Source organism: Rattus norvegicus, chromosome 8 (genome assembly GCF_021556685.1).
Source record: "Rattus norvegicus strain SHRSP/BbbUtx chromosome 8, alternate assembly SHRSP_T2T, whole genome shotgun sequence".
Taxonomy (NCBI): Eukaryota; Metazoa; Chordata; class Mammalia; order Rodentia; family Muridae; genus Rattus; species Rattus norvegicus.
This window is the reverse complement of record NC_141541.1, coordinates 66,796,990-66,818,880: the sequence shown is the minus strand read 5'-3', so window position 1 is coordinate 66,818,880 and position 21,891 is coordinate 66,796,990. Positions and strand designations below refer to the sequence as shown.

The 21,891-nt window shown below is 44.6% G+C and overlaps 2 protein-coding genes across 15 annotated transcripts in view; one reads left to right on the top strand and one right to left on the bottom strand.

Moving 5' to 3' along the window:
* Rec114 (REC114 meiotic recombination protein) overlaps positions 1–20,760 on the top strand; it is a 159,058-nt gene extending 138,298 nt beyond the window's left edge. For 4 of the 11 annotated variants that reach the window (XM_087561014.1, XM_087561015.1, NM_001106825.2 and 1 more), the window contains 4 exon segments: positions 6,819–6,902; positions 12,943–13,140; positions 15,541–15,627; positions 20,531–20,760. In XM_087561014.1, coding sequence (XP_087417140.1) covers positions 6,870–6,902; positions 12,943–13,140; positions 15,541–15,627; positions 20,531–20,695 — 483 coding nt within the window. In that variant the 5' untranslated portion in view covers positions 6,819–6,869 and the 3' untranslated portion in view covers positions 20,696–20,760. 11 annotated transcript variants of the gene reach the window in all.
* Nptn (neuroplastin) overlaps positions 20,759–21,891 on the bottom strand; it is a 66,311-nt gene continuing 65,178 nt past the window's right edge. For all 4 annotated transcript variants that reach the window (NM_001413347.1, NM_019380.3, NM_001413348.1 and 1 more), the window contains one exon: positions 20,759–21,772. The gene's annotated coding sequence lies outside the window, so the exon portion shown is untranslated. The remainder of the gene's footprint in view (positions 21,773–21,891) is intronic.

The window sequence follows — 21,891 nt, the reverse complement described above, 5'->3', positions numbered from 1 at the left end:
CACACCGTACTGCCTGCTTCTCTTCCTACCCAGGACCTCACACTTGTCCTTTAAGTGACAGCGTACAATTTGGTGAAGATATTGGCAGCTTCTCTTTAGTGAAGTCTGAAAGTCATGCCCTCCGCCCCCACCATCAGTATAAAGAACTTCTCTTTTATCCTCAGAGGTAGCCCTTCCCAAGTCGGGGGCCAGAAGAGTATCAGTGAGGTCTTCTCATAGTTTGTGGCCCTCTTTACCGTGATCGGGTTTTTTTGGTTTTTAGATTTTGTTTGTTTGTCTTTTGTTTTTTTAAAGCTTGGGCACATGTAGCTTTTGATCCATCCTTCCCTGTCTGGTGGCACTGCGATTCCAGGTTTTCGTTGACTCATTTTTCTTGAGGCTGAATAACTGTTGTTGAACTAACATCTCATCATATATTGGTGATTTCTGATCAGACATGACTCCTACATTGGAAAGCACTAGTACTTTTTGTGCCCCTTAAAAGCGTTTTGGGGATTTTAAGCAAGTAAAGTACTTACCATCAGTTTGACCCTTTGGGAACTTGTTTTGGCTCTCGCTAGGGTGGGGTAGAGCGGTATTTACCCTGCAGCTGATTTTACAGCATTCTGAGGTATGTTGTGTCCTCAGCAGCCTCTGCATCTAGGAAAGGCTCTCAACTCTAGCTGCAGAAACTGTTCTCGCCCGTGGCATCCTGGGACTGCTGGGCTGTGCCCCCCCCCACCCCCCCGAGCTGTTGTTCATTCCAGAGGTTACTCTCCATCAGGGTTGGCGTCCTGTCTTCAGTGTCCAGACTGCAGGTCAGCCAGAGGCTTCAGGACCCCCGAGACAGGTTTCTGAGGCTGTGCCAGAGAGCAGTCTGCTTCCAGCAATCCTGTAACAGCTCCTGCAGCAGCCGAGTCTGCCTTTCCCCATCTCTCTCTCCTCATTAAGACTACCATCTCAGTAGGCTGCCCCTTCCCTTTGTCAGCCTGGATTATTTTATTAATTTTTAAAGGCTTTTTAGATAGGGGCATAGAGAGATGGTTCAGGAGTTTAGGGCACTTGTTTCTCTCGAAGAGAATCTTGGTTTGATTCCAGCACCCATATATATGGTGGCTCACAATCAATCGTCTATAACTCCAGTTCCAGAGGGCCTGACACCCCCTTTTGGCCTCTAAGCACCAGGCATGACTCATGATACACATACATACATGCAGGCAAAACCCACATACACATAAAAATCTACAAATCTTTTTTAAGGTTTAGATAGAATCTTATGTGACCTAGGCTAGCACTGAAGGGGCTAAGTAGCCAAGAATGACCGTGAACTCTGATCTTCCTTCCCTCCATGTGCCAGGATTACAGATGTGTGCCAGCATGCCTGGCTTCAGTCTGGAGATTGATTCCAAGCACAAAGCCTCCGTGATCAGAGGCTCTCCCAGCCCGTTTCCCTTTCACCAGCTCCCTCAATCCTCCTGCACATTTTCTTCTCTGTGTGTACACATTGCTTCCCTGAGTCATTCAGTCTTAAGTTGTTTATAACAGGAGTAGAAGTTGTGACCCTCTTAATTGTCTTAGGCAGAAATGACACGATGACTTTTCTCCTAGTTTTCCCTTTTAAACCAAGTAAGTCAAACTGCAAATTGAAAGGCCTCTGGGAATGATGGACGTGTGCCACCATGCTAGCCTGGAAGTCCTTCATAGACACTCAAGTTCATAACTAAACAAGGAACAAAAATACTAGGGCTTTTTGTGCAACTTCTAGTGAATTAGTGAGTGTAGGCAGTGCTTATAGTGACTGCTAAGTTCACACTCATAGGGCAGAGACACGATCTGCCTATGGTGAAATCTTGGATCTGCGGTCTAGCAAAATCCAAGGGAAGATGATTTAATCAAAGTTCTTGCTCTATAAGGAATACAAGAGACAGAATACATATGAAACACATGCCTGCAGGCACAAGAACAGAGTTTAGTGAGGGTGACTCTGGGGGTTATGTGCTCTTCCTGTTTGCATGCAGCATACATGTATTGGTGTGTGGATGTGCACCAATGCGTGGGTGCGGGTTTGCAGTTAGGAGTCAGAGGTCAGCCTGGCTATTCCTTAGGAACCATCCACTTTACTTTGAGGCAGGGTATCTGACTGGGACCTGGCTTTGCTGTAGGCTGGACTACTGGCCAGCCAGCCCAGGAGTCCTCTTGCCTATACTTGTCGCACTAGGACTATAAAGTATCCTTGTGCCAGCTTTTTATGTCACTTCTAAGGATCGAATTGTTAGCCCCTAATTTATAGATTTTTGAATGGTTAAGAAGCATTGAGAAAGGAATAATGTGAGATGTGAAAAACTGTACACAATTCTGATTCCAGTGTCCATGGTGAAGCCTTGCTGGACAGCAGCCACACTTGTTTGCCTGTGGCTGCTTTCCCACAGCACAGGCCTAAGCTCATCTGGGGCCTGGAGACTGCACAGCCCCCACTCCTAAAATATTTACTCATGAGCCCTTTACAGAGAGAAATCTGTTGATTTTTGATCTAGAGACTCAGTGACTTAATGTCTCAACAAAGATCGTAAGGGAGGATGAGAAAAGACAGGGAAAAGTCTACAAGAGTCTGACAAGGGACGCAGCAGCCCCATGTCACAGAGTAAGGACGGTATCGTAGCCATGCCAGTGTATGGACAGCATTTGGATACTTGGTCGCAAAATGAAGAACTGTAGAAAAAAACCAGAAGACAGGGAAATACGATATTGTCAAAGACATTTGATAACAAGGAGTTGTTAATTTTTAAAGATTTGGTTTTGTGGTTATGGTTTTTTTTTTTACTTTTTATTGATTTTTGTGAATTTCACATCATGCACCCTGATCCCACTCATTTCCCCTCCCTCCCCCCCAAAAAAAGCAAAAACCAAAGATAAATTAAAAAAAAAAATCTCACCGTGGAAGCTGCAGTGTGTCACACAGGCTCTCTCTGCCCCACACAGCTTTACTTGTAAATATTCACTGCAAAGAGTCATTGTTCTGGTCGAGGCCTCTGGCTTCTGCAACGCGTCAGCACTGGACTCTGTGTGACTCTGCTCGGATAACCTGTTGCCCTTTGTCATAGAGATGAGCTCCTAGAGCTTTGGTTACTCTAGCAGTCCATAGATGCGGTAGATATCACACCCCTGGATTTGAGCCTGGGTTGATCAGCCCACCAGCTCTCCAGCACCCCCTGCCCTAGGGCCAGCTCTCCCTCCCACATTCACACCACCACAGCCAGCTTTGCAGCACCGCATAGGCAGCGTACAGGGCCAGCTCTTCATACAAGGGGATCCTAAAGCAGCCAATGTTAGGAAGAAGTCTGTCCGATATTTCAAGCTGCCATGCTTGGTGTACTTTATCTCAATGAGCAAGTAGTTGATACTATATCTGACTTCATGAAGCCACCCCATCCTACCACGATATCCTCGGAGCCTGGTTATCTGCTCCATGATGCCTAGAGCCCCTGCACATATGGGCTGTCATCCATGTGCCTACTCTCTGCAGCCCACCCAGTCCCACCCCCAACCCCGCACAGCAGCTTGTGGCTGTGTTTCTAGAGACCTTAGCTTTGAAGGGATACATCCCGAGATATTTACAGATACCTGTCTTAGCTTCAGAATGATCGAGGGAGTGGGTGGCGGTCGAGTGGGTGTAATGAAGTAAGGAGCTGTGAGAGTTGTAACCAGATCACTTCATTGTGCTATTTTTCTCTACTCCTGTGTATATGTTTCAAAATTTACATTACAGGATGAAAAAAAAAAGAATCTGTGCTGGGGGAAGAAAGGTTGAGAGTTTTAGGCCGGTGTGTACCATATGAGGAGTCTGTTGTCTCAAAAAATTACAACAGAAAATAGATCTCCAAGCAAAAAGGTTTCCTTTGGGAATGAAGGAGGAATAAGTAGTCTGGGAAACTCCCAGTCCAGCAGACCTGTGGCGAGTCTGAAGGTTTTATTAGGAGGAATAAAAGCTTTGTAAGGTACTTTGAAAGGAAGCCCACGGCCACAGAGCCATGTGGAGAGCCCTGAGAGACAGCTGATTGGTTTGGCCTTCGGTTACCCTGTGAGGCCAGTCAGAGTCCTAGCAGGTGGCTCTGTTAGGGTGAGCGTGTGAGGCAGACACTGCAGCCAGCATTTGTGACCCAGCCTCTGGACTCTGTTGCAGTAATTGGCAGGAATGACTGGTGTAATCAGCGTCATGCTGTGGCCTTACTCATGGTTGCTGGTTACAATGTATCTGCCTCACTGTTAAATGGCCTGTGGTTCAGCACTACACCACCTGGTTGTGTTGCTGGCAAATACCAAGAAGGTACAGCACTGCAGACCCAGCCACAGAGTTCATTCTTGGGCTGTGGGCCATGATCATCAGATGGGAGGTGACCCCTTTGAAATTAGACCAATATTTCTTCTCCATCACAACATGGTGGATGTTTTAACGAAGTAGAAATACCCACATTGGAGTCCTAGGCTACAATCTAATCCTGACCCATCTGCCTGTCTCATCATTCATTCCTTTTTACTACCGTGATAACCACTGGCTGTCACTGTTGAAAGCACACACTAAGGACCCCAATTCCCTTTGCTGCTTCTTTCTTCCCTCATGTTGTTGTGTCCTGAGAAGACTCTACTATTGAGGATATTATTCCTCTTTTCAGTATAATTTGAACCTCATAAACTCAGGACTACAGAAGTAGAAACAGCCTTGAAGCTTCAGACAGGGTCCCATTTTTAAATATATTGCCATGGGCACCCCAGTGCCTGCTCCCCTTTATCAGGAAGCCTTTGGCACCCAGAGCTTGGGACTGAGAGGGTCATGCAGCTGCTTTTGGAGCCATCGTCTCCTGTGCTTCTCTCAGATTCAGGGTCTTTGTAGCAGGTGGACTTTGTCATTTCATGAACGTGAAGTACCCTGTTCACATCAAAGCTTATGAAGTCACACTTGACATGGGTTTAAATCTGATTTACCTTGTTCAGTACCAGTGACCCCACCTGCCGTGACATCCTCCTGGGTAGTGGCTAGCTTACACTGGCCCCAGAGTTGGAACCAGGAGGCATCAGAAGCCAAGTGTGGAGATGGAGACCTGTGATCTCAGCACTGGAGAGGCTAAGGCAGGAGGCGCCAAGTTAGAGGCCAGCATGAGATGTATAGCAAGGAAACGTTTCTGGAAAAGGACCGGGAAAGTGCATCTAAATTACTAAAGAAACCGGTTCAGTGAGGGAAAGAGACTTGAAGATTCTTCTTGGCCATGCTTATTCACAGTGGACCTCGGCACTTGGGTCCTTTGTGTCCTTTGCATCCCTTCCTGATGTCTTCCTCTTGGTTTATGGAGACGGTTATTGTTAATTTTGAGACTGGGTCTCACTGTGGACCTCACTATGTAGCCCAGGCTGGCCTTGACCTTATGACAGTCCTGGGATTGCAGGTCTGAGCCACCATGGTGAGCTGTTAGTGTGACTGAGGGGTAGAGTCAAGGCCACATGGTGAGGAGACTCTGGAGCTGAGCTGAGCCGCATGGTGCAGGAGAGTCATGTGTCCTCCCAGACACATGTGCTCTGGGCTCCCTGGGAGCTCCAGGGACTCTGCCCAAACCCAGCAGGGTAAAGATGGCCAAAGTCTGAAAGAAAGGGAGAGTCAGGCATAGGCCAGAGATTGGCTGAAGTGCAAAACACACACACAACACAAATTCCAAAAAACCTGAATTCCAAATATTGTTTAATTTTAAAAAGCGGAAGTCATATAACATTTTATCTTAAACCACTTTTTTTAAGGACAGTGTTTCATATTAACTAGCAAAAACATACCATGTTCTGGGGCTGAGAGGTAGCTAGCTCAGCAAGCAGGTAAAAGGGCCGGCTGCACAGACCTGACCTGGATTTAACCCCTAGAAGGTGGGAGGAGAGAAAATACTCCTGCAAGTTGTCCTCTGACCTCCACACTTGCATGATGGCACCTCTCTGCCTCCTCCCTCTTGCCAAATAAGCAAATGAATGCATTAAGATTTACTGCAGTAATGTCTGTGCATCGCGTCAGCATGGGTGCAGGCCGATCTGCAAATGTATCCCTAAGCACCTGGCCTGTCAGATCCAAGGATAAGTACATTTGCATTACCAATATTACAAAGTTTGCCCCGTAAGTACCACACTAATGTGTACTCTGCGCTCTCCCGACAGCCTGCCAGCCAAAATAACAGCTTATTTGGGGGTGTCGTAATGACACAGTTCTTACTAATCTGGGAGGGCTTTTGTCCTTTTTGAGACCAAGTTCCATTATAAAACTTGTGCAGGCCTCAAACTTGTAGCAGTCAGCATTCCTGAGTATTTCTGATGTGATTGCCATGAAGAGGTGTGCACTACCTCTGAGCACTTCTTAGAGGCCTGTGCTCGATGCTCTGCTCTCTGCTGGGTTTCCCTTTTCTCTGCCAGAGGTAAACAAAGAACTGTACTCACAAGACCAAATGGCCTCACAGTTGCCATTATTGAGAAAACAGGGTTCTTAATGACAAGGAATCTCACCATACAGTTACTAGCAGTGGGTTTGATAAGCTCCCGAGAACATGAAACCTGTCTCTCAAGAGTAAGAGGTCGTTTGGGCAAATCTGGAAGTAGAGAAATGCATTTTACAACAAGTATCAATGATTTTTACTACTTTGGTATTTTTCTTTATTTTAATGCAAAGAGGTTGAGAGACGGCCTTTGAGTGCTGGGACTTGGCACTGGTGAGGTACACACCTTGGCATTTGGTGGCAGCATTCCATGTGTGAATTACGAATAGGTACCTGTCCCTTTCTGTTCTTGGCACTAACCCCACCTAATTGCTGTTTCAGGAAGGGTTTTCGCTCATTGGCAGCAAGAACTGGTTGAAGATTGTAAGGCGCATGGACTGTCTTCTGTTCGGAACAACAATAAAGGCAAGATGACACTGAGCTGCATGGCCAGTCATGTTTGCACTAATGCCCTACTTTTCCCGTTGCTGTGTGTGTGGCAAGGTAGGGGTACAGGGAGCCCCTGGGGTGGGGGTGACCAGTGCTGGAAGAACATGTTGAAGAAAGGTTTGAACAGTAAGCAAAAACCTCAAGCAAGCAGGAGCTCCGCCTGGCATGCGGACCGGCGGCCAGTACAGGGCTGTGCCCTGCGGCTTCTCTGCTCTGAGCACTGGGAGCAGAGGAGCTGGCACGGTGTGTCTGGTTAGTTAGGTGTTTAAAAAGGTGTTTTTGAAGGTTCTGCTGAATATATAGTCATTTCTTCCCACTGTAAGATTTAAAATAGGAACTGGGCAGGATGGCACATGCCTTTAACCCCAGCACTCTAGAGGCAGAGACAGGCAGGTCTCTGAGACTTCAAAGCTAGCCTGATCTACACAGTTCCTAGTCAGCAAGGGCAGAGATCCTGCCTCAAAAAACAAAAAACAAACAAATCTGTGGCCAGTAAATGGCTTAGTGAGTAAAGGTGCTTGCTGTGTTCAATCTCCGAGACCATAAAACAAAGAGAACTCACTTCTATAAGCTGTACTTTGATCCTCATGGGCTGGCACCTTGGATAGATCACAACCACCTGTAACTCCTGTTCTAGGGAGTCTTATTCTCAATTCTAACCTCTGTGGGTACCCCCCACAACACACACACACACACACACACACACACACACAATGCAAGTAAATCTTAAAAAATTAAAATTCCCTTTTATTTGTATGCTAGCTATGTTAAATATCAGATACATGCAAACTAATCACCTAGATGATGTCCCTTTTAAAAACAAAACAAAACAAAACAAAACAAACATGAAGCTGGTGGAGGTGGTGGTGGATTCCTTTAATCCCAGCACTAGGGAGACAGAAGCAAGTGGATCTCTATTGTGAGTTCAAGGCCAGCATGGTCTATAGAGCAAGTTCCAGGACAGCCAGGACTACACAGAGAAACTCTGTCTCAGAAACCCAAGGTGGGGGGAGGGGGAGGAGGAGGTAGGGAAGGGAGAGAGTGGAGAGTAAGGGGGAGCAGCAATCTGTTATGTTAACGTTTGGCCAAGCAGATAATAATGAAATTTAGGGGACAGATACTAATTTTAAGTCAGACCGTAGGAAATCAAGGAGAGCTCACGCATCTAGCAAATGGCTCTTAGCCAGGAGCATAAACCCCAGAGAGCATCACAGAGTTCGGGGGTCTATGAACAACCTGCAGGGGTTTCCAGTGACCTCTAACTTGAATGTGCAGTCCTTTCTGCTATGGATATGTGGGTGACAAACTGCCGTAGTATGGAATGTCTCACAGTGGACACACAGGTGCTCCTGCCACCCTACCTTTGTGGATCTCAGAAGCCATTCCTGCTCATTGTCTCTAAGGTGGCTACATTCTCGATGCTCACCCCGTTAGTAAGAAGCCTACTTCAGCAGGTCACTGGTAGTGGTTAACAATGTAACAACCAGAAAGAAATGTAACAACTATGAAGGAAACGGTAAGAATTGGCTTCCTGGAGCACAAGTGACACAATGCAGAGATCATCAACAGGTCCAACCCAGCTCCAAGGTAACGTCCATCTTTGGCTCAGGGAACACTAGAGAAAAGGAGGCAGAAAGAATCCCAGGATGTCTGCCATGAATCAGTCTTCCCTAGGAAGTAGCTGCAGAAACAATACTGGAACATGTTAATGTTGGCAAACACCTGTGTTCTTCTGTAAATCACACCTACACTTCAGTTACATTAATTTTGCTTCAAAGCATTTAGACACTGTATACGTATGTATAATAACTTATACAAGTATCAATATATATTTCATAATTAAGACTTTGTAAGGGTTTTTTATTATTTAAATGTATATGCACATGACCCTGGTGATCAGAGGCTACTGATCTCCTGGGTACCCTTGGGGTTACAGGTGATTGTGAGCTGGCCAATGTGGGTGCTAGGAATTGAACTCAGGTCCTCTGTAAGAACAGTCAGTGCTCTTAACTGCTGAGCCATCTCTTCAGCCCTGAGACTCTTTTAAAAATTAAAACTATAAGTATTTTGCTTGCCACTATATAAATGATATTCTTTATGCACAACTTACTTCCAGCTACTTAATAGTGAATTTTTTGAGTCAATTTAAATTTAACCTCCTTATTGAACTGCTATTAACATGTTAATATTTAGGTTTCTAGCAAAGTGATTTTTATCATCCACAAGTAATGATTATTTATTTCCTGTGGTTCACATTTTGTAGTACGTTCCCCACCTGTGATGGTTACTCTTCATTGTGAAGTGAAATAAAAATTACTTGACTTGTTTTTAGAATCACCCAGGGAAGACACTTCTAGGCATGTCTGTGCTGGCGTCTCTAGAGAGGTTTCAGTAAGGAGACAGGACTCACTGTGGTTGTGGGTTGGGTGCCTGGACTGAATAAAGTGGAGGAGCAGGAAAGTCTAGTAACACCAGCACTGATCTCTCTCTGCAGATGGCATGAGACCTGAGCCTCCCACGGCTTCTGTTCCACAGTGAGCAGAACCCCATAACCCCTGAGCCAGAAGAACCCCTCCTTTGCTCTAGTTGCTCTCAGTCAAGTACTGTCCTAGCAGCAGGACCTGACGGGCACCCTGTGGCCGTGCCAGCATGCCGGCCTCTCCCTGACTGCAGGGCTTATAGTGTTCAAGTGGTAAAGGCACCTCTAGCTGCTGCTTAGGTCTTTACTACACCAAGGAGGTTCTGCTTCAGTTACAGTTTATTTATTGAGATGTTTGCCAGGATTTGCACAATGCATTCTATCAAATGCTTTTTACCACTACTTTTTGGGTGGTAGGACGCATGGGAGAAACAGATCAGAGGACAACTTGGGGGAGTTAGGTTTCTCCTTCCAACATGAGGGTCCCAGGGACAGAAACCAGGTCATTAGAATTAGCAGTGAGTGTCTTTACCCCGAGCCGTCTGCAGGCCCCATCCAATACTTTTGACACTTAGCAACATCTGTTTCTTTTCCTCCGCTCTGGCTCCGCTGTCTTGATGCCGCATATTAACAGACCTTTCAACCTCTGTAGCACACATGCTCTTACTCAAATGGATTCTGCAGATAGTAAACGTATTTTTCTCTCTGTAAGCAGAATGCACAGACTAAATAGGCTTATAAGGCAGGTCTCCTTCCTTTAAACAGTACTGATCACTAATGAGAACACTGGCCAGTGGGCTAACAGCAGACATTTTATTCCTATCTGAAAAACATTTTGGATGAAAGGAGTAAATCTTTGTTTCTCATCCTAGCAACTCACTTGAGAAATTTGTTGATTTTGTTCATCCTGGGCTTTGAGGATTACTCAAAGCAAATACACTGAAATTTGTTCTCTGAATGTATTAAGTCAATTTTCCACTGCTATAATGAAATAACAGGTGAGGTCATTTTATAAGAAAAAAGGTTTACATAGCCTGCAGTCTTGGAGGCTCAAGGGACTGGCATCTGGTGAGGGCCTTCTTGCTGACATAGTCTCAAAGTGGTACAAGACATCTCATGGCAAGAACCAGGGAGCAAGCATGTGTCTAGACTCATCCCCTTGTCTTTTAAAGCACTCAAGATACAGTCACTGGGGCTCTGCTCAGTAACCTTCTGTAATCCTAATGACCTCCTCAGGGCCTGGCCTCTCAACACCCCTAGGTTAGTGTCTGGCCTCTTGTGCCTCAAGACTGGGATGCAGTTTAAACCTCAGTAATCTGAAGCTAACAGGAAAACACAATGGGTACTTGAGGTCTCTGATGTCTCCCTGGCTCTGTGTGGCACTGGAAGATCATATCTTCCAGAGCAGAATGGCAACTTCTGCTGTAGAGTGGCTTAAGCACTTGGTGAGCCTACTCTGTCCTGGGAAGGAAAGCCTCTGCTGTGCAGTGTGGAGACAGTGCAGAGGCCAGCACTCAGCCTTACTTCCTCAGTTCTCAAAAGGTCCATGGAGTTTCCTGTCAATTACTGAACTTGAAATTAAGAATCTACCTAAGATCAGAATCACCTCTTAAAGTACTGTAATTCTTCGGTGACTAACAGCTTAGGTGACCCAAACTGTCTGGACAGTTTGTGAACTTGACAATGTTGTTCTTGGAGCTAGAGATGGCTTAGCAAATAGGAGTACTTAAGGCTCCTGGAGAGGCCCAAGTTCTGTTCCCAGCACCCCCAGCAGGCTACTCACTCACAACTGCTTGTAACTGCAGCTCCAGGAACTCTGCCACCTTCTTCTGGCCTCTGTGATCCTTTTCCTCTCAGAAGGTCACAGGTTGCTTTTATAGACTTGATAAATTTGGGAATTATTTATCCAGAAGACTCAAGTGCTAAAGACAGAAATAAGCACACACAAGAGAAAAATACAAACGAACTAGGAAGCTTAGGAAAATCTTCAAGCTCAATTATAACCAGAGAAATGCAAGTTTGAAAGTTTGCTTATCTCTTATGTGACAAAAATGACCATGAGAAATACCTTGGTTCTGAATGTACAGGGAACGGGCACACGGGCAAGTCTGCATTCAGGAGTTAGAAAAGGGGAATGGCTGGGCAACCTGAACACTTGTCAGTAGGAGGCCAGTTAAATAAAGAGATATGCTTCAGCTTTTGGGAGTAATGAGCTGTACTTCTATTTTTATACACCCATTGAATAGAAAATTGGGCTACAGCACTGTGGCTTCAAATATGCATAAAATACAACCTATATATTATGTATTATATGGGAGAGCTCGAAGATGACTTCTAACAGATCCAGGTACTCTTCAAGGGAGTGATGACAACATCCTCAGAAAGCCAGTGAATGGAAATATGGGGAGGGGGTCTTACATGCTCTCTAGAGCCCCAGTCTTTGGCTCTGCTTGGTGAGTTTTCTACAAAAAGAGTGAACTGAATGAGAAAAAGCACCTTGTTTATAGGAACTTTTAGAATTTCGCTGAGGTCAGGAATGTTTTCACACTAACATGTGATTCACATAGAGAGGGCAGTCTACATGCTAATCTCTGCACCGACTTTCTTTATGGGAAAAAGCTGAGCAGATGCATTCAGTGCTGTTTGGGAGGCTTTAATGTGGGTTGACGCACCCAGACAGAACATCAGATTGGAAAAAAGGAACTGGTACTAAAGTAATGGTGTTATGTTACCAGACCTGGGTCTGGTTTTAAGTTTAGAATCAAGTAACTGATTGTTACTTGTAGTTTTTTTGTTTATTTTAGATGCACCTGCCCCACATTTGCCAATTTGCCCAAGGACATACCTCATACAGGAGACTGAACGGATCTCCCTAACTGGACTGTGCAGCAGTCAGTGTCCTAAGGATACAGAGTACTAGAGGTTCAGAGTGCAAATGCTTCAAGCATCTGCCTGTGCCCTCCTCCCCAGATGTTTGCGTTCACCACCTCATCTAACATGGCAGCCAGTGACCTTTCCTTCCCTCCTGTATAAGCATCCATGTACACAGGACATGCGCTGAGATCAGAGCTGCCTTCCTCAGTCACTTTCCACCTTATTTTTTGAGGCAAGTTCTCTCATTGAACTCAGAAGTTGCTATTTCAGCGAGGCTGTTTGGCCACGGAGACCCTGGCAGAAGTGCATGCCTGGCTTTTATGTGAGTGCTGGAGACCCATGCAGGCCCTCATGTTTGCAGTATTTTCCCCACAGAGCCTTCTCCCCAGCCCAGCCTGCTCTTCCCTTAATCCTATTCAGAACCATTTCAGTGAGCCAGGACTATCTGATACTGCTCTCAAAACTTACTATTGTTTATGCTAGCCTATCAGCTGTTAAGTCTGTATTAAAAGCAAGCAAGATAAAATGCTGACCATCCATCAGTGGAGTGACCATCCAGTTTGCTCGTGTCATTGCCTGAGGGAAATGAATTCCAAACATGAGGAAAGGCTTCTAAAAAGGCACAAGTCCCTGGCTTCAGTGTACCTGCCCCAAGCAGCAGATCATTCCCCAGAAGACCTCATGGTGGACGGTACTCAGTGATGACATTTCATTTTCACACAGGACAAGAGCCGAATGTTCCGCGTCCAGTTCAGTGGGGAGTCCCAGGAAGAGGCACTGGAACACTGCTGTGGCTGCGTGCAGACCCTGGCCCAGTATGTCACCGTCCAGGAACCTGACCGTATCACCCAGGAGCTTCAGCAGAGCCCAGGCCCACGGGAGGCAGGTGAAAGCCAAGGGAAGGATCCACTGCAGCAGGGGGTGAGTGCTGATATGCTGGCTACCTGAGACACCTGACAGTGTGAGGCACTGAGAGGACCCTGGTGGAAGCTCCAGGTCCACCTGGCTGCTCACAGCCTCCTGTAACACCAGTGGCACGTGACCTAATATGCTCTTCTGGCCCCCTCACTCACATGTGGGTACACGCACACACCAGTCAAAAAAAAATTTTTAAAAGGATGTAAGAGTGATCTTTTAAATTCAAGGTTCATCCTTTCAGACTAGCTGCCAAAAGACCAAGAAATAAAGACAGGGAGCCTCATCTGTATTCCAATTCATTAGAGAACAGGGGTTCTCCAAGTGAGATCCCTGGGACACTTAAGGTCAAGACCATTTCATCACAGTAAAACACTATCTGCCACTTTCACTGTCTGCTTTAGTGGGACCAAAACACTTATGGGTCAGGCTCCTGACACTATAAGCCAAGCAGTGGACCATCCTTGCTTCTCAAGGCATGCGGAGTAAAAGGGGCCCACACTGGACGAGTGCTGGTTGTTTCTGGAAAGCACCTGAGCAAGACACTTGACCCTGGTAGCTTAATTATCACAGCTCTGAGGGATAGTGCTTCACAGATCCTTGGGCAGCTCAGGGCAGTGCCTCTCAGTGAGCACTTCAAAGGGAACTCAGGCCTTTCATCTCAGACAACAATGGACACTACTTCCTGATACAGAAAGTGTGTTTTGGTTTTAGACAGGATCTGCCCTGTTAACCTGTGATCCTCCTGTCCCAGCCTTCAGGTCTGTACCAGTGTGCTAGCTGGGCCTAAAATGTAAGCTGAAGTTAGAATCTTGGAAAACTTGTGTCTGCCACACAGGTGCCAGGCCTTTCTGACCCAAGACTTTTCTGAGCCCCCCCCCCAGGTAAATGGGATTTTCCTTTATGAACAAGTGATGGAATGTGTTAACACCTGGAAGTTAGGTATAGTTCACTGAACAACACATACACACTGACCAATGCATGGTGCCAAGATTCCAAATGGCTGAGAGAGAACTATCTAAGTGCAGAATAGGCCAGTGGCTATGGTTCGGTCTTATGTTGCCTGCCCGTGTGCATACTAACAAATAAGGCAAGTCTGGTTGCACCATGTGGGAACACATGCAGAGTGGGCCTGTGCGTTACAACAGCAGATGAAGGCTCCGTCCGGTGTGCTGACTCTAAAGGCTGGTACCAGACTGTCTATGTAGGAGCATCCTAAAAGTACTGGTTTCATAGACTCTTCTCATCTGTAATTTTATGTTCTGGATAGGTGAGACAGCCTGATATTATGCAAAGGCCATAAGCTCTGGTATTTGAACAGATCTAGGTCATTAGAATCCTAGGCTGTTTTTGTGGTAGCTGTGTGATCTCATGCAAGCCATGAATGACCCTCCCCTGTGAAACAGTAAATGAGAAGTACTGGACAGTGTCTGGAAAACTGAACAGAAAGCACGCTGTAGTCACAACTACTGCTACCAGCAGCCTTCTCAGCTCTGCCCTTCTGCCACTGAGCAAAGGTCAGAACCTCCAGAGCCCAGGAGGAACAGGAGACTCAGTGAATTGGCAGAGCAGAAGGCCAAGCCATTGAGCACAAGCACAGCCTACAGCAAGCCTTAGACCAGACATTTCCCAAGCTGACCCATGACTTCTGGGACACAGAGCAGGATGCATGCTTTAAGTTTACCTTAAAAGTTGTGGAGTGGCCAAGTTTAAGTCACCATGCAACATTCAGGTGTATCATTTACCTATACCATGTCTTTTTAGTCAAAAGTAGTTGTTCCCTTCTTTGCAGATAGGAATAATTAAAGTTCTTGAGTCATTTCTTGGCTTATGTTTTAGGTTTTACTTTTCCCCAGCCTAGTAATTTTGTTAATTGTGGCCTCACCAGGTGTTTCTTAACCAGAGGGCTCTTGAGGCAACCCACACCACCATAAGAGAGGACTGGGCAGGAGTGGGGATCAGGAGAGGGGGTGGGACAGGAAGAAGGGTGGTAGTTCTTAGGACCTCTCTTGTGAGCAGAGGTTCAGAAGCAGTAGCAGCAAGAATAAAGTCTTAGTGTGTGCACAACGCTTCCCTTCACTGCTAAGTTGAATCACCTAGTGCAAGAGCCCACCAGACTCAGAGGTGGGGCCACCCTCAGCTGCTGTAGTGTTAGGGGGTTGGTATTTTAGCTGCCATCTTTCTCACTACAGTACCATCAAAAGCACTGACAGCAGAGATAGAGGGACACTAGGCACCAGAGTTTGACTTCTGTAATGTATGATAAACTAAAGGAATTGAACACATGAGCCAGGCTTATCTAAGGGCTCCTGACCACACAGTCCCATCCCACCCCATCCCCACCCACACCCCACCCTCCTCCTCTTCCTCTTCCTCCTCCCCCTCTAACTGCATGTTTCTCTGCAGTCCTCCCTGATTCTGGAGCAGCATGTGTGTATGGCAGCTGGCACAGGTCTGCTAGAGGAAAGGACTTCAGTGACACATCTAGCTCAGGTATTTCTGTGCTGGGTTTTGTTCCTAAAAAGGGAATTTGTATTCCTCAATTCTTTCTCTTGTCCTAGAAAAGAAACCTAAAGTATTATTAAACAGAAGATGAAGTCAGCCAAGGACAGGTTACTGCCATCAGCCCTGTCCCCTGCCCTTAGATCACACAGGATAGCATATGTAGACTATCTGAGGAAGTAAACAAGAAACTGGCTTCCTGTGCTATGAGGAACCACTTCCCCAAAAGAATCAGAGAATTCAATTTAATTTTGGAATTAACTTGTATAAACTATTCTAAAACAAATACCAAAGCCAGATCTGGATTCTAATTCCTTCAGGGCCAGCCATCTTTTAGTGCTACAGTCTCAACTAAGGAACGTGGAAAGTGGGAGGAAGGCATAATAAGTCCCTATGGCTGTTCTTCTGAACACAGGCTCTGGTAAGGATGGCCCTGGAACCAACTCCTGAACACTTAACATGAACAGCTCAGTCCAAAGACACAGGAGGATAAAAGCTGGTATATAAGCTGCCATGCCTACGGACTCTTATCTTCTACCAGTTCTTTGAGTCCACCGACCATCAGCTGTATGCCACAGCCCATAAACAAATGTTACAGGCTATGCAGTGACGTCTGCCTGAGCCCAGGGAGCTTCAGAATCTTTTGCTTGCTGACTTTCTCAATACCTTGCCACTCAGACCACCTTGTACCCAACTCCTGCCCACTTGTAGCTCCATTCACACTTAAAGTAGTTCCCTCTGCTGGAATTCACTGAGGAATCCTTGGTTCACGACATCCTGGCGGTACCAGGCAAGGCCTTATAGCAGTAACACATGCTTTCCACAGAACCTGTATGTTCATCAATGTGAAAGGATGAGGGGTCCTTTTTATTCAAATGGCATCTACTAAACTGTAAATAGTGGTACATAAAGAAAACAGGGGCTGCGGGTGTATCTGGCTTACTAAAGATAAATAAGACAATTACGGATAAAAACTTGAGAGAAGGCAGCAGGAGAGCAAATGCTGATCATGTACAAGACTCTGGATTCAGTTCCCCAGCCTGCACTCATGGAAAAGACAAAGAATGCTTACCTCTTAATGCCTGACAACTATAAAAGGCAAAACTGTGTCTGTCCAGCAGGAGGCAGACTTCCACACTTTACCTACCTGATCACACACATCGATGAGACCAGAAACAGTAAAAGGTTGCTCTGATCTTTGGGGCAGATCATCTGTGAATGCAAACTGAGTAACTTCCTGAGAGACAACTGATCTAAAACAAGCTTAGTCTCTTTTTTTTTTTTTTAAAGATTTTTTATTTTATTGTATATGAGTACACTGTAACTGCCTTCAGACACACCAGAAGAAGGCATCAGGTCTCATTACAGATGGTTGTGAGCCACCATGTGGTTGCTGGGATTTGAACTCAGGACCTCAGGAAGAACAGTCGGTGCTCTTAACCACCGAGCCATCTCTCCAGCCCCACAAGCTTAGTCTCTTAAACTGGACTACAGCTGTACATAAGTGTACATAGAAGGATGTTTATTGTAATATTTACAATTAAGAATGGAACCAAGGGCTGAAGAGATGGCTCAGTGGTTAAGAGCACCGACTGCTCTTCCAGAGGTCCTGAGTTCAGTTCCCAGCAACCACATGGTGGCTCACAACCATCCCTCTTCTGGTGTGTCTGAAGATAGCGACAGTGTACCCATACATAAAATAAATAATTCTTTAAAAAAAAGGGGGGAGAGGGATTCGAGATAAATGCCATACCAAGTGGCTAAAGTACAACATTACTGCAGACAGGTTAGAACTGTGACCAGGCGCAGCAAGGTGGCCCAGTGGCTAAGGTGCTTGTTGCCAAGCTTGGTGACCTACCTGAGTTTAATTCTTAGGACCCATGAAGAGGAAGAAAGGAACTGACTCCAGCAAGTTATCTTCTCACCTCCCTATGTGTGACAAGGCAACCTCCCCCAACAAGCACATCAAACTGATGTCAAGCCCTATCATTGGCATGGAGAAATAATCACAGTGCATTAAATTTATTGAAGCTGTGACACAGCACTATTCCACTTTTATAATATACTAAATTTGAAAGAATTTAACAGCGGCTTTCAATGGAGAACATGACTGTATATGTTTTTGTATTATCTTTATTTCTTTTAGGCAGAATCTGAAAAGCCCATTTAAATTTAAAAAGGTAAATTTCTGCTATTGATACATGTATCAGCATTAATTCTATTCTAGCAGCATTAATGTGAGGCAATGCACGCACGCACGCACGCACGCACGCACGCACGCACGCACACATGCACCCACCCACACACCCACACACATGCCAAAACTAAATAGACCCAACAGAGCTGGAACTCACTGATTCTTTGTTCATGTTGGTCAATGACACATCTTCCAAAATGTCAAGCACAAACAGAATTCAGTGTAAACTAAAATTTAAAGGCTGGTAACTTAATGAATTGGGTTTTCAGGGTTGGTGGTGTAAACACACATGAACCCTTCCTTGGGTTCTATCCATATGCTTGTAATCCCAATACTCTAGAAGGACCAAGAGTTCAAGGTCATCCTTGGCAATCTAAGGGGTTTGAAACCACCTTGTTGCTACTTGGGACCCTCAAAGGACCAACAATCAGGCTCAGTGCCAGGACTGCAGATACACTGCACTACTTTTTTGCGTGGGTTCTAGTGATCAAATTTGGGTCCTTTGCTTACCCATCAGGCACTTTGCCAACTGAGCTAATCTCCCCAGCTCCTTAACTGGTTTTAAGATGCTGCAGGTTACCAAAAGCTGTATGAATTATGAATGGCCAATAAGCATACAAAATGATGCTCAGTATTATTTCTGACTAGGGAAATGTAAACTAAAACTACAACAAGACAGCCATACATGTTTATTAGGATGGCTAAAATTAAAAACAAATTCATAAGACCAGTAAGATGGCTCAGTGGGTAAAAGTACTTGCCAGTCAAGCCTGATAACCCAAGTTCAGTCCTGGGACCCCTAAAATCCGAGCACTCCTATAGCAAGATGGGAAGCAGAGATAAAAGAACATTGCTTGATTCAATAGCCAGAAACAATGAGATTCTGTCTCAAGAAAGAGGCAGGAAAGACCTGACTGCTAAAAGTCACGCTCTGACCTCTGTCTGTGCACTGTGGTTTGCATGCTCCTGCATTCCCATGCAGTCATAACAAGAGCAACGGCAGTACAAGAGCTGTGCTAGTGAGTGCAGATGGCCTAGCCCTAGCAGTTGGTCATAAGCTAGATAACCCAACCACTCCTAGGTATCTGGTTCATTTTAAGATGAAACTTTAAATTTAAGGAGGCACAGTAATACATGCCTGAAACCCCAGTACTTAGGAGGTGAACATAGGAGAGTTATAAGTCAGAGAAAACTGTCTAGGCTAGTCCCATTTCAAAATAAGCAAACTTGAACATTTATAACAAAAAGCGAAATAACCCAGGCCAACTGAAGGAGAATGCATTAATTGTAGTACATCTGCACAATGGAATATTTAATTTGAAAAAAGGGAATGAATTATAGATACACTTAGTAATAACCCATATTAAGTGAAAGATGCCAAGAGTATAGGTGTTTCTCAGCTTAGTGTGGCTAAATCTGTATCAAATAATTCTAAGATGAAATATATTTAAAAATGTTTTAAACCACCTAACTCTGGAACATTATAGCTTAGTAACATAACCGTGGAGTATAGGCTTTATACCTTTGAGCCTGTGATGGGAGGACAGAGGTCACCACGCAGCCAGCATCACCAGAGTAGAGCTCTCATGTTACTGCCCAAGGAGAAGCCAAACACTCAAGTGCAATTTCTCCTGAATACATATTTTTATTTCACTGTCAAGTTGAGAAGTCAAGGAACTGAATCATTAAAAAAGGACTGTACACTATGACCTATTATAGAACATGACATTTTTGAAATGGCAAGGTAAAGACTGAAGAGTAGATTCATAGCTACCCGGTCCAGCCTTAAGAGTTTGACTACAAGACTACAATCAACAACATTAGAGTTTTAGGACATCCTATGTCTTGATTATGGGAGAGGCTGATGTCTCCGCCAAATTACTGACGGCCACCAACCAGAAAACAAGCATTACTTTTGTCCTTTGGGTGGCCAATCACAAAGACCACCTCCTGCCAGCCCAACTGTTTCTTTAGTGATGCTGAGGATCAGACTGCACTTTAGTCACACTGTGCAAGTACACTGCCACTGAGCTACACCCCCAGGTAGACAACCCCTTTCTTCCATTCAGAATCCAACTTCCGAATGAAGAAGGTTACTAGCCTAGTATTGTTAACTGGATCTCAACTTTAGATACACCAGTGTTTCCTTAAAGATCCAAATTTATCTCATTGTCTATGTATGTCCAGAAAATGTAGAGGTGGGCCCAGTAAGTAGTAGCCCTCTACAATCTAGACATTTGGGACACAGTAGCAAGAGGGGCCACAGATTTGAGATCAGCCTGTGTTTTTGGTTTGGCTTTTGTTGTTGTTTTGGCTTGTTTTCTTTTTTAAATTGGGGTTTGGAGCAGAGACAGAATGAGAGAGAGAGAAGGAAGTAGGGGAAGAATATAGTGCCCGAGAGTGGATGGAGGAAGGAAAGAAATGTAGACACAGAATTATAAATGTGAAACATAAGTATAGAAAAGGATTTTTGTAAAGCCAGTAACATTTTATGTTGTTCTAAATTTTTTTTTTTTTTTTTTGGTTCTTTTTTTCGGAGCTGGGGACCGAACCCAGGGCCTTGCGCTTCCTAGGTAAGCGCTCTACCACTGAGCTAAATCCCCAGCCCCGTTGTTCTAAATTTTAAGGCAATGTTTTCTGTGTTAAATTATCTGGGATCACACAATCAACCCGTCTGGTCTTTTGGCACCCCTGCAGTCTATCCTGGCGCCAGAGAAGCTGACCCTAGCCTATGAAGGATCTTCATGGGGAGCAGAAGAATTGGGCCCTTTTCTACGTTTATGCCTCATGGATCAGAACTTCCCAGCATTTGTGGAAGAGGTGGAGAAGGAACTTAAAAAGATCACAGGGTTGAGAAACTAAAAGCCCTGCACATGTATGCAATTAAGGAACTGAAGGTATTTGAATAAAGAGTATTATTCCAAGCACCTTTTATCAATGTTTTATTGTTAAAAACAGGTGAATTCACTTTTTTTGTACACCATTGCACTTCAATAATTACACAGAACACAAGTACATGCATCTACAGTTAGTACCGCATGAGAACCCAGTCAGGTTATAAAATCTATCATCAGTCATGAAATCAATGTGAAAATACAGTGTCAAACCAAAAGGTATAACTAGAGTTGCATAGAATATCACCATGCTATTAACATTTCAGGGTCATTGAAAACAAATGGGAAATTATAAAAGTTGCCTTGATTGAATATACAAGAATAAGGTTCGACACATCAGTGCAAAAGATTTCAGAATTTACATGATTTGACAAAAGGAAAAATAGTCACTTAAAAAGCAATCATACATATATACTGCAATTCATTCTAGCCGTTCAGTGGACTGTTCCAGGTTCTTAAAGTTATAGGGTAAGTAAGCCCTTAGAATGACAGACTTAAGTTTATACTCTCATCTTTTTGTACCAGAACTGCAGCTTCCTCATCTGACAACAAATAATAAGGAATGAGTATCAGCAGCTTAAAAATGAAACAAGCTTTGACTTTATTTTGGATTTCTCCCACCCCCAAAAATATAAATATATATATATTTATATACTGTATATATCTGTAGGTTTTGCTGTACTTTACAAAATGATCACTAGATGGCAGCAGTGCATTTAGAGCTTTGCCAATTTAACAGCTGTATAAGTAAAAAATGGCGCATGCATGATCTGATCCTCAAAGGACCTTTCGCTTCTATTTAAATATTTTAACAAAGGGAGGGAAAGCAACATTCACAGCACATCAAGCCCAAAATAGTTTACACCTTCTACACTGAAGCATTGTTTAAAATGTACCTGGCTAGGTCACCCTTATAGGAGAGGCTAAATAAGGCATGCTTTAGACGGTCATTGTGGTGTTGCTCACTTGAAAGGGAGAGACCAAAGAGGTCCAAGCAGAAAACTTAGCAGGTCATGTTGCCATCATTTTTCAGGAACCTAAAGAGCTGAAAAAAGAAAGATATCTGGAAATTAAAAGAATATGCACTGCCACTCCATCACAACATCAGTGCCACATCAGATACAGCGTTGTTCAAACAGCATGCACAGGGATGTGGTAATGAAA